The sequence below is a fragment of the Salvelinus namaycush genome, chromosome 38 (assembly GCF_016432855.1).
Source record: "Salvelinus namaycush isolate Seneca chromosome 38, SaNama_1.0, whole genome shotgun sequence".
Classification (NCBI taxonomy): domain Eukaryota; kingdom Metazoa; phylum Chordata; class Actinopteri; order Salmoniformes; family Salmonidae; genus Salvelinus; species Salvelinus namaycush.
In genome coordinates, this window is record NC_052344.1 from 9,911,403 (window position 1) to 9,929,642 (window position 18,240).

The 18,240-nt window shown below is 46.3% G+C and overlaps 1 protein-coding gene across 1 annotated transcript in view; it reads left to right on the forward strand.

Annotated features, from left to right (window-relative positions):
- Positions 1-13,778, forward strand: part of LOC120032194 (calcium/calmodulin-dependent protein kinase type 1D-like) — a 64,283-nt gene extending 50,505 nt beyond the window's left edge. Inside the window, exons 5-11 of the mRNA XM_038978173.1 lie at positions 430-556; positions 4,301-4,376; positions 6,163-6,275; positions 10,494-10,572; positions 10,662-10,749; positions 11,084-11,369; positions 11,473-13,778. Coding sequence (XP_038834101.1) covers positions 430-556; positions 4,301-4,376; positions 6,163-6,275; positions 10,494-10,572; positions 10,662-10,749; positions 11,084-11,369; positions 11,473-11,597 — 894 coding nt within the window. The 3' untranslated portion in view covers positions 11,598-13,778. The remainder of the gene's footprint in view (positions 1-429; positions 557-4,300; positions 4,377-6,162; positions 6,276-10,493; positions 10,573-10,661; positions 10,750-11,083; positions 11,370-11,472) is intronic.
- Positions 13,779-18,240: the final 4,462 nt, after the last annotated feature.

Consider the following 18,240-nt stretch of genomic DNA (forward strand, 5'->3'; position numbering starts at 1 on the left):
AAACCCTGTCTACTCTCCCCTGCATCTCGACATGTGCGGATCACTTGTGTTTTATGGACCATGCTTCATTGCAGTGATGAGGTGCAGCATGCGTTTGTGATTTAGGCCACTCAGCGGGTCACAACACACAGTGGCTTCTGGGAAATATACCACAGAGCGGAATCCCCTGAGAGAGAGGAGTACGGTCATACGGCCTCATAAAACAGACAGCAACATAACTGTATTGTGTGGTCGGTTATAGACTACCTAACAAATTATTACGATTTTATATCTCCAGTCTGTTCAGGGTATGTATGTAAGTAAAGAGATCAAAGGATGGGAGAGCTCAGTTTGAGTGATAGAGGGAGCGTGTTAATCACAATCTATTGCTCCATCTCTCTCTCTCTCTCTCTCTCTCTCTCTCTCTCTCCCTCCGTCCTCTCTCCCCAGCCAGAGAACCTGCTGTATTTTAACCCCCAGGACGAGTCTAAGATCATGATCAGTGACTTTGGTCTGTCCAAGATGGAGGGCAGCGGGGACGTCATGTCGACCGCGTGCGGCACGCCGGGATACGTGGGTAAGAGATGCTTCCCCCACCCCTTAATCTTAAATATCCTGACTTAGAAGTTAATGCCACATGTTAATATACCTTGTGTCGTCAGCTACTGAAATGTTAATACTGGAAGCAAATGAACGCCTTTTAGGTTTTTAAGCTACCATCCTTTCCAAAAGTAGTATGCTACGTTGTGTTCACTCTTACTGAGTGGGATGCCATCACTGTGCTTTACAGGGACACTCTTTATAATATAGTATACTGTAGGAAAAATCACACTGCTTTAATTATGTGTCTGCAATGGGAGAGGGTGCATCTGTGTGCCGCTCACACACACAGACATCCTGCCTCTGGAGTAAGAAGGTCTTATCACACGCTGACAGACCCTGCCCCCAGTCGCCTGCGTTCCCCTTTTTAACAGCGCGACTGAGTCAGACAGCCAACATGGCGGGGGGCTCTACTGCAATGCACTACGCGCCAGACGACTGCCATCCCTGTGCCAGACATGGGGATTTATATACTGCATCCCTGACACTGTGTGTGTGTGTGTGTGTGTGTATGCTTTTTGTCTCGGCGGAGTGTGTGTGAGCGACAGATGTTTTACATTATTTCCATGACAGAACCTTTCATGTTGACGTGTAGGACGGTACCTCAGGTATTCAGACACACTGAAGACTCATCATGTTGACTTGTAGGACGGTGCCTCAGGTAGTCAGACACTGAAGACTCATCATGTTGACTTGTAGGACGGTGCCTCAGGTAGTCAGACACTGAAGACTCATCATGTTGACGTGTAGGACGGTACCTCAGGTATTCAGACACACTGAAGACTCATCATGTTGACTTGTAGGACGGTGCCTCAGGTATTCAGACACACTGAAGACTCATCATGTTGACTTGTAGGACGGTGCCTCAGGTATTCAGACACACTGAAGACTCATCATGTTGACTTGTAGGACGGTGCCTCAGGTAGTCAGACACTGAAGACTCATCATGTTGACTTGTAGGACGGTGCCTCAGGTAGTCAGACACTGAAGCCTCATCATGTTGACTTGTAGGACGGTGCCTCAGGTAGTCAGACACTGAAGACTCATCATGTTGACTTGTAGGACGGTGCCTCAGGTAGTCAGACACTGAAGACTCATCATGTTGACTTGTAGGACGGTGCCTCAGGTAGTCAGACACTGAAGACTCATCATGTTGACTTGTAGGACGGTGCCTCAGGTAGTCAGACACTGAAGACTCATCATGTTGACTTGTAGGACGGTGCCTCAGGTAGTCAGACACTGAAGACTCATCATGTTGACGTGTAGGACGGTGCCTCAGGTAGTCAGACACTGAAGACTCATCATGTTGACTTGTAGGACGGTGCCTCAGGTAGTCAGACACTGAAGACTCATCATGTTGACTTGTAGGACGGTACCTCAGGTAGTCAGACACTCTGAAGACTCATCATGTTGACGTGTAGGACGGTGCCTCAGGTAGTCAGACACTGAAGACTCATCATGTTGACTTGTAGGACGGTACCTCAGGTAGTCAGACACTCTGAAGACTCATCATGTTGACGTGTAGGACGGTACCTCAGGTAGTCAGACACTCTGAAGACTCATCATGTTGACGTGTAGGACGGTGCCTCAGGTAGTCAGACACTGAAGACTCATCATGTTGACTTGTAGGACGGTACCTCAGGTAGTCAGACACTGAAGACTCATCATGTTGACTTGTAGGACGGTGCCTCAGGTAGTCAGACACTGAAGACTCATCATGTTGACGTGTAGGACGGTGCCTCAGGTAGTCAGACACTGAAGACTCATCATGTTGACTTGTAGGACGGTGCCTCAGGTAGTCAGACACTCTGAAGACTCATCATGTTGACGTGTAGGACGGTACCTCAGGTAGTCAGACACTCTGAAGACTCATCATGTTGACGTGTAGGACGGTACCTCAGGTATTCAGACACTGAAGACTCATCATGTTGACTTGTAGGACGGTACCTCAGGTATTCAGACACTGAAGACTCATCATGTTGACTTGTAGGACGGTGCCTCAGGTAGTCAGACACTGAAGACTCATCATGTTGACGTGTAGGACGGTGCCTCAGGTAGTCAGACACTGAAGACTCATCATGTTGACTTGTAGGACGGTGCCTCAGGTAGTCAGACACTGAAGACTCATCATGTTGACTTGTAGGACGGTACCTCAGGTAGTCAGACACTCTGAAGACTCATCATGTTGACGTGTAGGACGGTGCCTCAGGTAGTCAGACACTGAAGACTCATCATGTTGACTTGTAGGACGGTACCTCAGGTAGTCAGACACTCTGAAGACTCATCATGTTGACGTGTAGGACGGTACCTCAGGTATTCAGACACTGAAGACTCATCATGTTGACTTGTAGGACGGTACCTCAGGTATTCAGACACTGAAGAATCATCATGTTGACTTGTAGGACGGTACCTCAGGTATTCAGACACTGAAGACTCATCATGTTGACGTGTAGGACGGTGCCTCAGATATTCAGACACTGAAGACTCATCATGTTGACTTGTAGGACGGTACCTCAGGTAGTCAGACACTGAAGACTCATCATGTTGACTTGTAGGACGGTACCTCAGGTATTCAGACACTGAAGACTCATCATGTTGACTTGTAGGACGGTACCTCAGGTATTCAGACACTCTGAAGACTCATCATGTTGACTTGTAGGACGGTACCTCAGGTAGTCAGACACTCTGAAGACTCATCATGTTGACTTGTAGGACGGTACCTCAGGTATTCAGACACTCAGAAGACTTATCATGTTGACGTCTTATCTGCCGGGTCCTATCCACGCTCCTACATCGACACGCAAGTCAGTTAGCAGACACTTGTTTAAGCTTATCCATAGGGAACTGTAGCCGGTGTACTGTAGGCCAGCTAAACAACACCTTACTAGTTAATGACATTGGAACTGTCCATCCACATGACATTGGCTTTAAATGCTCAGACCCTCCTTTGTTCTCATCCTTCTATCCAACAATCTTGTGAGATGAGGCCACTGCAGTTTTTGTCCCTCCATCCCTCCCTCCCAATCTGCTGTGGGCTGCTGTAGGCCTTTTCCATTCTAAGAGGCTGTAATGTGATGGTTGCTGCATTAGAAATGCTGCTAAATATAGCAGGTCCTGGATGATGGCATTGAGAAGCCTGCATTCCTGAGGTATGAATAGCCCAGGGTTAGCGCCTGGGATGGCTGAATTAAGACCAGACTCTGTGGTTTGGACAGGCCCACCGTCAGAGTGGACACACACATACTGGGTACACGCGCACACGCACACACGTTGGCCATATTGTTAAAGGAGATACACACCACACACGCTCAGCCCAGCACAAGTTAAAAAAGTATTACATTTGAGCCTCTCTGTGCACATGCATCTATGCGTGTCCGACTGTGTGTGTGAGTCTATGCTTGTGACTGTGTGTGTGTTTCCTGTTCCGTAATCTGTATTTACCTGGGTCTTTGATTTTGTTCTGTCTGGTGACCGTTGTTTGGGTGATCTCAGTTTTATTTTGGCTGGGCTGTTATCATTGATTAGTCTGGACAGGCTTCTCTCAGTCTCGATAATCGCCCACGGGGGGGGTCACGGCCTCTGATAGGATGAGCTCCAGCTCTGGGCTCGACAGCAGGGTAATCCAGGGGGGAGAACATGTCTCTGTGTCCGTCTCTCTCCATCTCTGACTGTCTCCAGTTATGTAATCAAAGTCACATATCTCTCTCTGTGTCTCTCTCAGCTCCAGAAGTTCTTGCTCAGAAGCCCTACAGTAAGGCAGTGGACTGCTGGTCCATCGGAGTCATTGCATACATCCTGTAAGTATCTACAGTCTATTGTACAACTCCTACAGACATGCTATGTGTTCCCATACCCAGTCAATGCCATGATGGCAGAATTCACAGCTTTATATTGAGGGCCTTGGTTTGGATCCTTGGTCACTCCGTGATTTGCATGTCTTCTAGAGTGCAGATGCATTTCACAAGTTCACACAAGTTTGACTTATTGTGTGTGTGCGTGGATGTTTGTGTGTTTTGTAATGGCCATTAATGGAGAATGACACAACATCATACCTCTCTCTTTCCTTTCATCAGACCCAGATGTTAGTCTGCTACACTCTGCTCTGCTCAATCACCATGTATGGACAGAGTGCTTCTGAGGAGAAAAAACAGACTTTTCAACATGTCTCTTTTGTTTTTCATTTGTCTTTCACCCCTCTGTCTGTGTGTGGACAATCTCTGAGTCAGAGCAGATTTAGTGCTGTGTGTGTTTCAGCTCTCGCTGACTGAGTTCCAGACGTGTGTTTAGGGGTTAGAGTTCAGGGTTAGGGACAGGGTGAATAGGGGTAATAGAACAATAAAGGCTGTGAGAACGAGAGAAAGGTGTGCCTTACCTCAGTCGTTAGAGCATCAGTGCAAATCTTCCTCATCCGCTGAAAACGTTCCTCATTTTTGCTCCTCTCTCCCTTTCTGTGTTGTTCTTGGCTCTCAATGGTTTGTCGCAAGATGAGCTCTGTGATGTGCAAAGCAGGCTCTGCCCTCTGGTTCTCTCTCATCCTTCCCCTCTTCCCTTGTTCCTTCTCCCGTCCCAATTGCTCAGACATCCTCTGTTTTCTATTTTCACCTGTTTATACATCTCTGTCCGTTTATTGATGTAGCTGTTATGTAACTCTCCATGCTTACACAGCTTTGGATATAAGGATCACTAGGTGTCACTAGGGTCCTTAGAGGTGTGTGTGTGCGTGTGTGTGTGTGTGTGTGTGTGCGCCCTCCTGTCACCTCTACACATGTGAGGGAGGAGAAATAATGGTCTGAGAAACAGCGTTCACACAGTCAGTCAGTCCAGCTGGTGGATTAAGCTGTGAATGTTTGTGTATATTCAATAAGTAGTCCTTTAACATCCTTGTGAATAGCCTAGGCAATATTAAATTAGACAAAATATGTGTTTAGAGTTCAAATAAATAGATTCAATCCAAGAATATCCAGTTCTGGATGGTAGACCCCTGATGTTTCCTCAGTGAGTTCCCAGTGATCAGTGAGCTACTCCCATCTTGTCATTTAGCCATTAGCACCATTAGAACAGGCCACGGACCTCGTTAGCCCATCCTGAGCACCTCCACACAATCCGGCTCGGCATGCCTGGTTGGGTCTCTCCTCAGGTGTGAAGCGATCGCATCAGGTAATCAGGTGGAATAATCGCTTCGGGCTCCTGCGGGGGAGTGACGTTCAAGTCTTTTAACCAAATGTGAAAGCACAAAAACAAAAAGCTCATTGCGACCACATCAGGCAGAACAGAGTTCGATGGAGAAAGGCATTTTAATGAGGTTTGATCATAATGGCGGCTAATGTTTTCTATGGAAATCGTTTTGCCACTTGAAGAAGTTCAATTAGTCCAGAATTTGGTTAGGAGAGCAGACAGAGAAAAGGTTTAGGATACATTACATTAACCTTGTCAGTTTATTGTTATCAATTGAATAGTTGTTTAAGCATTTATCTCATTCATCCTCATGGTATTCTATTATCATCTTAAAAGTAAACTATTCTCTGAAGTAGGAAGTGAATGCATGTGTTAACTTTTATGAGCTCACTTCCTGTCTGTCTGCAGGTTGTGTGGCTATCCTCCATTCTATGATGAAAATGACTCCAAGCTCTTTGAGCAGATCCTCAAAGCAGACTACGAGTTTGACGCACCGTACTGGGATGACATATCTGATTCAGGTAAGCTGTGTGTGATGGAGTGAGGATCCCCTTCAGACAGAGCACCTTCCTCCTCTTCCACCTCCCACCTGGCACATATGGACACCACACCACCATGGCTACTTTCTCTATGCTGTGATGTCGTCCTTTTGGAATTTGTGTATTGTCAAATCACATTTTATTGGTCACATACACGTGGTTAGCAGATGACATTGCGAGTGTAGCGAAATGCTTCTAGATCCGACAGTGCAGCAGTATCTAACAGGTAATATCTAACAATTCCACAACATAACCTAATATCTAACAAATTCTACAACAAAACCTAATATCTAACAATTCCACAACAAAACCTAATATCTAACAAGTTCTACAACATAACCTAATATCTAACAATCCAGTAAAGGAATGGGATGAGAATATATAAGTATAAAATATATGGATGAGCAGTGACAGAGCAGCTAAGACGCAGTAGATAGTAAAGAATAGCTACAGTTGAAGTTTACATACACTTAGGTTGGATTCATCAAAACTCGTTTTTCAACCACTCCACCAATGTCTTGTTAACAAACTATAGTTTTGGCAAGTCGGTTAGGATATCTACTTTGTGCATGACACATGTCATTTTTCCAACAATTGTTTACAGACCGATTATTTCACTGTATCACAATTCCAGTGGGTCAGAGGTTCACATACACTAAATTGACTGTGCTTTTACACAGCTTGTGAAATACCAGAAAATGATGTCATGGCTTTAAAAGCTTCGGATAGGGTAATTGACATCATTTGAGTCAATTGGAGGTGTACCTGTGGATGTATTTCAAGGCCTACCTTCAAACTCAGTGCCTCTTTGATTGATATCATGGGAAAATCATAAGAAATCAGCCAAGACCTCAGAAAAAAATTGTAGACCTCCACAAGTCTGGTTCATCCTTGGGAGAAATTTCCAAATGCCTGAAGGTACCACGTTCATCTGTACAAACAATAGTACGCAAGTATAAACACCATGGGATCACGCAGCTGTCATACTGCTCATGAAGGAGACGCTTTCTGTCTCCTAGAGATGAACGTACTTTGGTGCGAAAAGTGCAAATCAATCCCAGAACAACAGCAAAGGACCTTGTGAAGATGCTGGAGGAAACAGGTACAAAAGTATCTATATCAACAGTAAAACGAGTCCTATATCGACATAACCTGAAGGCCGCTCAGCAAGGAAGAAGCCACTGCTCCAAAACCGCCATGAAAAGCCAGACTACGGTTTGCAACTGCACATGGGGACAAAGATCTTACTTTTTGGAGAAATGTCCTCTGGTCTGATGAAACAAAAATAGAACTGTTTGGCCATAATGACCATCGTTATGTTTGGAGGAAAAAGGGGGAGGCTTGCAAGCCGAAGAACACCATCCCAACCGTGAAGCACGGGGTGGCAGCATCATGTTGTGGGGGTGCTTTGCTGCAGGAGGGACTGGTGCACTACACAAAATAGATGGCATCATGAGGTTCGAAAATTATGTGGATATATTGAAGCAACATCTCAAGACATCAGGCAGGAAGTTAAAGCTTGGTCGCAAATGGGTCTTCCAAATGGACAATGACCCCAAGCATACTTCCAAAGTTGTGGCAAAATGGCTTAAGGACAACAAAGTCAAGGTATTGGAGTGGCCATCACAAAGCCCTGACCTCAATCCTATTGAGAATTTGTGGGCAGAACTGAAAAGCATGTGTGAGCAAGGAGGCCTACAAACCTGACTCAGTTACACAAGCTCTGTCAGGAGGAATGGCCCAAAATTCACCCAACTTATTGTGGAAAGCTTGTGGAAGGCTACCTGAAATGTTTGACCCAAGTTAAACAATTTAAAGGCAATGCTACCAAATACTAATTGAGTGTATGTAAACTTCTGACCCACTGGGAATGTGATGAAAGAAATAAAAGCTGAAATAAATAATTCTCTACTATTATTCTGACATTTCCCATTCTTAAAACAAAATGGTGATCCTAACTGACCTAAGACAGGGAATTTTTACCAAAATTAAATGTCAGGAATTGCGAAAAACTGAGTTTCGATATATTTGGCTAAGGTGTATATAAACTTCCAACTTCAATTGTAGGTAGTGGCTCGAATGGTTATTGTCCTTGATGATCTTTTTTGCCTTCCTGTGACATTGGATGTTGTAGGTGTCCTGGAGGGCAGGTAGTTTGCACCTGGTGATGCGTTGTGCAGACCGCACCACCCTCTGGGACAGGCCTGCGGTTGTGGGCATTGCAGTTGCCGTACCAGGCGGGGATACAGCCCGACAGGATGCTCTCAATTGTGCACCTGTAAAAGTTAGTGAGGGTTTTTGGTGACAAGTCAAATTTTTTCTGCCTCCTGAGGTTGAAGAGGCGCTCTTGTGCCTTCTTCACTACACTGTCTGTGTGGGTGGACCATTTCAGTTTGTCGGTGATATGTACACCGAGAAACTTAAAACTTTCCAACTTCTCCACTGCTGTCCCGTCGATGTGGATGGGGGGAGCTCCCTTTGCTGTTTCCTGAAATCTCTTTTGTTTTCCTGATATTGAGTGAGCGGTTATTTTCCTGACACCACACTCCGAGGGCCCTCACCTCCTCCCTGTAGGCCGTCTCGTTGTTGTTGGTAGTCAAGCCTACCACTGTAGTGTCATCTGCAAACTTGATGATTTGAGTTGGAGGCGTGCATGGCCACACAGTCGTGGGTGAACAGGGAGTACACGAGAGGGCTGAGAACGCACCCTTGTGGGGCCCCAGTGTTGAGAATCAGCGGAGTGGTGATGTTGTTTCCTACCCTCACCACCTGGGGGCGTCCCGTCAGGAAGTCCAGGACCCAGTTTCACAGGGCGGGGTCAAGAACCAGGGATTCAAACTTAATGATGAGTTTGGAGGGTACTATGGTGTTGAATGCTGAGCTGTAGTTGATGAACAGCATTCTTACATAGGAATTCCTCTTGTCCAGATGGGATAGGGCAGTGTGCAGTGTGATGGCGATTGCATCGTCTGTGGACCTATTGGGGCGATAAGCAAATTGGAGTGGGTCAAGGGTGTCAGATAGGGTGGAGGCGTGATCCTTGACTTGTCTCTCAAAGCACTTCATGATGACCAAAGTGAGTGCTACGGAGATAGTCATTTAGTTCAGTTACCTTAGCTTTCTTGGGAACAGGAACAATGGTGGACATCTTGAAGCGTATGGGGACAGCAGACTGGGATAGGGATTGATTGAATATGTCCATAAACACACCAGCCAGCTGGTCTGCGCATGCTCTGAGGACGCGGCTAGGGATGCCGTTTTTGCCGGCAGCCTTGCGAGGGTTAACACGTTTAAGTGTTTTACTCACGTCGGCCACAGAGAAGGAGAACCCACAGTCTTTGGTAGCGGGCCGTGTCAGTGGCTCTGTATTGTCCTGAAATCGTGCAAAGAAGTTCTTTAATTTGACTGGAAGCAAGACGTCGATGTCCGCGACGGGGCTGGTTTTCTTGTCGTCATCCGTGATTGTCTGTAGACCCTGCCACATACGCCTCGTGTTTGAGCCGTTGAATTGTGACCCCACTTTGTCTCTAATGACACTTTGCTTGTTTTGATTGCCTTGCGGAGGGAATAACTCCACTGTTTGTATTCGGTCATGTTTCCAGTCGCCTTGGCATGATTAAATGCGGTGGTACGTTCTTTCAGTTTTGCGCGAATGCTGCCATCAATACACTGTTTCTGGTTAGGGAAGGTTTTAATGGTCACAGTGGATACAACATCTCCTATACACTTCCTTATAAACTCGCTCACTGAGTCAGACTATACGTCAATGTTATTGTCTGCGGCTACCCGGAACATATCCCAGTTCACGTGATCGAAGCAAACTTGAAGCGTGGAATCCGATTAGTCAGACCAGCGTTGGATAGACCTAAGCACGGGCGCTTCCCGTTTTAGTTTCTTCCTATAGGAGGGGAGCAACAAGATGGCTTCATGGTCAGATTTGCCAAAAGGATGGTGGGAAGGGGTTTTTTACGAGGTCTTCACAGACATGATCTGTGAACTTTATATTCTCCAGTTTGGCACCAGTCTAACCATTCCCGCTGCCTGCCAGTAAACCGTAAAACAATAGTTATTACAGGAAAGAGAGCTGAGGCTTCGTCCAGGTATTCAGTACACTGGCCAGGGAGTGTGGGAAACCTTACACTGACTGTTTACTGTTTGTGTATGATGTGATGAGTGTTCAACTGTTCTGTTTTTTCACAGCCAAAGACTTTATCGGCAGTCTGATGGAGAAAGACCCGGCGAAGCGCTTCACCTGTGACCAGGCCCTCAGACACCCATGGTGAGAGAAAACACTGATCGTAAACGCGCACACACACACACTTTAAGATCCCATAATACCCACATGAGTGTGTGTGTGTGTGTGTTCAGGATCGCTGGGGACACAGCCCTCTGCAAGAACATCCACGAGTCTGTGAGCAGACAGATCAGAAAAAACTTTGCTAAGAGCAAATGGAGGGTACGTTTGCATGTATGGTAATAAATGTCTGAGTGTCATTCAAGTGTCCGAGTGTGTCTGAGTGATTGCTTATTTAATGTAGTTTTTATAAATCATATACTGGGTGCTCTCTCTCCATTCCTCCCTTTCTCTCTCCCTTTCTCTCTCTCCCTTTCCTCCCTCTCTCCCTTTCCTCTCGCTCTCTCGCTTTCTCTCTCTCCCGCTCGCTTTCTCTCTCCCGCTTTCTCTCTCTCTCCCTCTCTCTCCCTCTCCCTCTCTCCCTCTCTCTCTCTCTCTCTCTCTCTCTCTCTCTCCCTTTCTCTCTCTCTTTCTCTCTCTCTTTCTCTCTCTCCAGCAAGCCTTCAATGCCACTGCAGTGGTGCGACACATGAGGAGACTGCAGTTGAGCAGCAGTATGGGCCACAGCATGGACAGCTCTCACCCTCACCCTCCTAACAGCCGGGCCGCACAGATGCAGAACCAAAGGAACCAGGCCAACCAGAACCTGGCCAGCCAGACGCCCAACCAGACCCCTAGCCAGAGCTCTACTCAACCCTCTCCGAGTCCAAGCCAGACTCGGAGCCAGAACCCTAATGCAGCCATTATGAAGAGCTTTTCTGTGGACTCACCTCACAAGGACTGTAAGTGGACATGTATGCATCCACACATACCATGAACTAGTAAACACCAACTACCAGTTTGTTAGTTCTGACTGTGTGTTCATAGCTTCTGTTCTCCCCCCAGGTGCCCCAGCTACTCCCACCCCCTGCAGCCTGGCAACTGCAGCCTCCTCTTCCCCCTCCGGGGGGACGGAGCTCACCCGGCCCCACCCCTCTACTGTTGCCACAGTACTAACAGAGACTAAGTGACGCCAGGTCCCGCGGGGGACCAGCTGGGAGGCTACGGCGCTGTGAGAGAGAGAGAGCGGGGCGAAAACCGCACCCTCCCTTTCCTTACCGTACCCCTACTACCCCCTCCCAGCCTGCCCCCCGCCCTGCCCCTCCCCCAGGACTGGGAGAGCAGAGGACTTTAAACCCATTGCACCAATAACAACATGCCATACTCACCTTGGACATGCCCATTGTGTCGACTCTGTGGAACCACACCCACTCCAAGAGCATTACTGATTGGTTTACCTTTGAGTGTTTGTTTCTGTCAGAGACCATGATGAGTGAAGTGGGTGTGTTTTCAGAAGCTTCCGTCGGATTGGGCGTTGTCTATGTCAGTCAAACTCAATTTCCCTTTAGTTTTTCCTACATCTTCTATAAGGTTCTACTTGTGAGTTTTTAAAATTCTGTTTATTTTCTATATTTCATCCTCTGGGTTAACAGTTACCAACTGGATTATTTTTCATTTCTATTTTCTTGCATTTTCTTTCCATGTTCATGTTGATTTCTTTTTGTTTGCGTCCATGTTTAAGACGTGCTTTAAAAGTACCATAAGACTGTTGAGTGATGTTTCATGAGTAAGCGCTTTATCTATTTGCACATGAGGTTTGGACACAATTTCAGACGTAGATAATGTGTGTACAGCCACCAAGTTAGACAACTCATCTACGGGAATTTATCAGACAGAGAATAGAGAATGTAAACAGTTTTAAAATACCCCAAATGGGGTCAGAGCATTGTACAACATCTTTGTTAAGGGAAACATGCACTATGTTTAATTATTGTCTTACTTTAGAAGACTTTCATAACGACCACCCAATAGGGGACGCATATACAGTATATTATGAAACGCACTGCAGGTTTAGGATAGAGTTGGAGAGTGCTGTTAGTTTTAACCATCACCAGTTACATGTGGGGTTTCCCACCCTAAAGATCAGGGGCTACAGGTGGGAAACCAGGCACTTCCAAATGGGCCTCAGAAAAAGCCCATGTAGAAGAGCAGCCATTTCTGTAGTGTAAGCATGGGAACCCCTGACCTACAGTCAGTTTCCCACGATCCAAGATGGTGGAGCTGTTGTCTCTACCCCCATCCCTTTTACAAAGCCATGACCTCACCACAAGAGCCATCATCATCATGATGACATCATCAACCGGGCACCCAGTACACAAGTTCTCAGGGATTTGGACTGGGCGCCGTGGTGACCCTTGTTGCTGTAGAAACCGCTCGCGAGCACAGATTTGTCTACAGAGTGTCCCGTGGTCTGCCTCTGTTAAATGCAAGTCCAACGATCCCTTTATATCATTGTAATGTCTAGCCAAAGCAGTCTTGAAACATGATGACAAACTGATTATACCTGATTAAAAACTGATGGTTAGCTATGAGCTAGACCTATAACCCTGGCCGATCCCCACTGAGAAATGGATTGTTTTGAAACTAAGGGCTGAACTCTGATAATCTGGAGAAAGATGACAGAAGACGATGTTTTCTATTTCTCTCCCCCTTGCCTTCTCCTTTCCTCTCTGTGCCACCCCTCCCTCCCTCTCTTTTTCTTTCTAGTTTCTTTAAGACCAGTTCACTGTATACTGTAGAAGTTTCACCCAACACTGGGACTGTTACGCTCACGACACCAGGGTCCCCTAACCAGACTATGGCCAGACACAGCATGCATATAGCCTACATATAGGGGTCATAATGCAGTATTATTACCTGGCTTTGTGGTGCTGGGTCAACCATCATTAAGAGTGATGTCATGGACTGGATTCTTTTAGGGGGTGGGTAGACTTTACTTTAGGGGTCTGTTTTGTTTATTTTTTTTTTATCGAGGCAAGCATTTTGTTTTCTGATATGAATGAATATATTTGTTGGAAATGTCTTGTAAATAAGTTGTGAATGATAATTTTTAAGATAACCTTTGCGAATGTTGTGCAGTGCCGACGTGGGGGTGGGTTGATTGTATTTTCTTTGGAATGTTTAATGTGTTTTAAATGAGCTACAGCCCCCCTCACCCCTCCATCCCACACCATACTGGGCTTTGATACCACGATATTCAGAGCATACTGTACCAAACACTCAGTAACTGCCATCTACAGAGTTACCATGGAGATAACGCCATCAGCATTCTAAACAATATCTGATAAAATAAATAAAAATTAAATGTAAAAGTAAACTCAGGCTTTAGTTTGCAATGTGTGTAAACGTTGAAGCTTTGACTGATACGACATCCACTGTTATGGAGCTGTGCTTTTTTTTTTTACACGTATCTGCCTAAGTCATCGGTCGTCCACTTTACCCACTTGCTCACTGACACTACAGCAACAGGCATCACAACACACCTAAACACATGCCCATGATCAACTGTCATGAGAAAAAAATATCCCACAATGCATCACAACGTTTTTCTAAAGATGAAATGCAAAGCATGTTGAAAAGTGCTTAAAGAAATCCAACTCCACAAGTGTTTGCATTAACTTTATATGCCATTGTATGATGTGTGTATCTATATCTAAAGAAGAAGATCAATGTGTCCATAGAGAGCAGAGTATTGTTGGGGACCACTGCATCTCCCTGTGGGTTCCTGTGAGGTCCAGAGCCTGGGGAATGGGCCATATTTACTCTGCATGTGACCAAAACAAATCTCCATCTTGTGTGGCGGTCTCTCACTAACGACTCCTGGTAGATGTTCCCCTTAACCACAGATCTAGGATCAGAATACCCTCCATCAATCTAAAGCTTAACCATTAGATACTAACTTAAACATACACTGCTCAAAAAAATAAAGGGAACACTTAAACAACACAATGTAACTCCAAGTCAATCACACTTCTGTGAAATCAAACTGTCCACTTAGGAAGCAACACTGATTGACAATAAATTTCACATGCTGTTGTGCAAATGGAATAGACAAAAGGTGGAAATTATAGGCAATTAGCAAGACACCCCCAAAAAAGGAGTGATTCTGCAGGTGGTGACCACAGACCACTTCTCAGTTCCTATGCTTCCTGGCTGATGTTTTGGTCACTTTTGAATGCTGGCGGTGCTCTCACTCTAGTGGTAGCATGAGACGGAGTCTACAACCCACACAAGTGGCTCAGGTAGTGCAGTTCATCCAGGATGGCACATCAATGCGAGCTGTGGCAAAAAGGTTTGCTGTGTCTGTCAGCGTAGTGTCCAGAGCATGGAGGCGCTACCAGGAGACAGGCCAGTACATCAGGAGACGTGGAGGAGGCCGTAGGAGGGCAACAACCCAGCAGCAGGACCGCTACCTCCGCCTTTGTGCAAGGAGGTGCACTGCCAGCGCCCTGCAAAATGACCTCCAGCAGGCCACAAATGTGCATGTGTCTGCTCAAACGGTCAGAAACAGACTCCATGAGGGTGGTATGAGGGCCCGACGTCCACAGGTGGGGGTTGTGCTTACAGCCCAACACCGTGCAGGACGTTTGGCATTTGCCAGAGAACACCAAGATTGGCAAATTCGCCACTGGCGCCCTGTGCTCTTCACAGATGAAAGCAGGTTCACACTGAGCACATGAGCACATGTGACAGACGTGACAGAGTCTGGAGACGCCGTGGAGAACGTTCTGCTGCCTGCAACATCCTCCAGCATGACCGGTTTGGCGATGGGTCAGTCATGGTGTGGGGTGGCATTTCTTTGTGGGGACGCACAGCCCTCCATGTGCTCGCCAGAGGTAGCCTGACTGCCAATAGGTACCGAGATGAGATCCTCAGACCCCAAGTGAGACCATATGCTGACACATGCACATTTGTGGCCTGCTGGAGGTCATTTTGCAGGGCTCTGGCAGTGCTCTTCGTGCTCAAAGGCGGAGGTAGCGGTCCTGCTGCTGGGTTGTTGTCCTCCTACGGCCTCCTCCACGTCTCCTGATGTACTGGCCTGTCTCCTGGTAGCGCCTCCATGCTCTGGACACTACGCTGACAGACACAGCAAACCTTCTTGCCACAGCTCGCATTGATGTGCCATCCTGGATGAGCTGCACTACCTGAGCCACTTGTGTGGGTTGTAGACTCCATCTCATGCTACCACTAGAGTGAGAGCACCGCCAGCATTCAAAAGTGACCAAAACATCAGCCAGGAAGCATAGGAACTGAGAAGTGGTCTGTGGTCACCACCTGCAGAATCACTCCTTTATTGGGGGTGTCTTGCTAATTGCCTATAATTTCCACCTTTTGTCTATTCCATTTGCACAACAGCATGTGAAATTTATTGTCAATCAGTGTTGCTTCCTAAGTGGACAGTTTGATTTCACAGAAGTGTGATTGACTTGGAGTTACATTGTGTTGTTTAAGTGTTCCCTTTATTTTTTTGAGCAGTGTAGATCTCGGATCAAAATATCCTCCCTAAATCTGAACCTTAATCAATAGATACTTACAACCGTAGATCTAGGATCAGCACATCCTCCTTTGATCTGAACCTAAACCATTAGGGGGATGAGAAAATATCTTACCCTGTATCAGTGGTAAGGGGCAACTTTCGTCCTACTTCGTTAAGCAGACACCTCCTTCCATTTTGTGTGGCAGAGTGAGTTACCCTGCCACTCTTACTGTGCTGTGATGACCTTCTGTTATGGGGCTTGTATATCCGATGCCTTCGACAATCATGTGCACATATCAGTTACCATGACGACGACAGAAGCCAGAATGACTGATTTGTTTGTTTTTTTCTCTCCTGAAATAAACCCTGAACGATCATAAAGCAACCGTCTCCGTGTGTCTGTGTGTGCAGGGATTGCTACACTTTAAGCCATTCAAAGTTTGTTTTTGCACTTAGATTGATTTCCACTTCTAATTGGTTTGTTTGCTGACCCCTGACCATTTTCCTTTCGACCAGAGAAAGATTAGAAAGGAGTCGTGTCCCTCCATAACCCTTCCATACACACACCCTCACTTCAAACAGACGACGCACACCCCGGATGCTCAACAGACATCAGACACATTTGACAGACGTTTAGCAGATGTAGGGCCAGATGTTACTCTCACACACCCACTTCAGGTCCAGCTATGACCCTGTGTGTCTGAGTGAATGTGAAGACCCTGATCTACATGCTCACAAAACATTCCACGAACAATTGCCTCAGGCATCAAAGTTGTTTTCCCAATACACATTATTTCTAATTGTATAGCAAATTACTGTTAATTCACTAATATATTTAGAACTAGCCACTTATAGCCAAGTGTGATTGTAATTGTTTTTTCCATTGTTGAGCTGCTCCTGGGTTAAGGTATGATAGTAATTACAGATAAGTGCTGTTGGGACTTAATTGGTGAAAGTGGTCTGAGATTGCCCTGAAGTTCTTCTGGCACTGGGGGCCATTTCAAACTGCAGCCACATTAAGCACCCCTCATACTCACTCCCAGCACGTCAGCCTCTGTCCTCTCTCACAGTTATTGACCTTTGAACCTGTACAATGGATCTGGACTCTGAGTAGTGTGCAAATTCCTCCCCATTCTTCTTGTTTACATCATCCCCCCCGCTCTCTCCGTCTGTCGTGTGCTCAGGGCTGGCCAGAGGAATGCTCAGGGAGATCATTCTCTCATACACGTTAACAAACTCAAAGCAACACACACACTTAGACACACGAACAATATAACATTCTCAGAGCGAGTTGAGCCACTCAGTGGGAGTAAGTGTGGGTGGGGGGGCTGCTGTTGTTGGACGAGTGGTCATGGTGTGGGTGGATAGTTGACCGAGGTTTGGGGTTCACTGATCCTTTTGCCTTTTAAAGTGTTTCCCTCCCTCTCTCTCTCCTCTGTACCCAGATACACAGCCTCTCATCCCTCCCTCTCTCTCCTACGTAGGCTCCATAGGGGGCCTACAATGGATGGGATATACTGAAACGGTAGCCAGAACGATCTTTCTCTCCTTCCTCGTTCTCCTGCTTTTCCTACTCCATCACATCTTCCTGTCTTGCTTTTTCACCTCCTCATCCTTTCTCTCATTCTTCTCTGTCACTTTCCTCATCTCTGGTTTCTAGAACATGGCGGGCAGCAGGTCCATCTGATTAACTGTAGATGGATCTAAACTGGTATGCAGGTGACGATCTGTGAAACGTATTACTCTGTTGATTAATTTTGCTGTCACTCTCTCCTCTCCATATTCTCTGTCTCTAAGGCATTGGTGTTTTTCTCAGGGCCAGTCCAAAGACTAATAGAGCATCAATAAGATCAACAGTGATCCAGGGTTAATTTGAAGGCAGAATGAAATAAATATTTAAATAAAGTCCTGCTGTCTCTCCCTCTCTCCTGCCCAGAAAAGCACATAAGCACATTCCATTCTACTCTGTGTCCCTAGCATAGACTGACAGACTATAGAAGAGTGGGGGATCTGTGTTTGTGCATGTGTGTGTATGCGTGTCGAGTGTGTTGTCCCCTACAGTTGCAGGTATTTGTTTTCCACTGCTCATAGACCCAGATGAAGTTTGAGGTTGTAGGGGTCTTTGTGATGAGGTTCAAGTCTTAGGACACAAACTCCAGCAAAGGAGGAGGGGAGAAAAGACTGTGTGTGTGTGTGTGTCTCTGTGGGGGTGGCACATCTGGCTTTATCCCGCAGTGCCTGGAGCAGAGAGGGAAACCCATTAAGAAGAGCCCATAACAGCAACCCACAACTCTCTC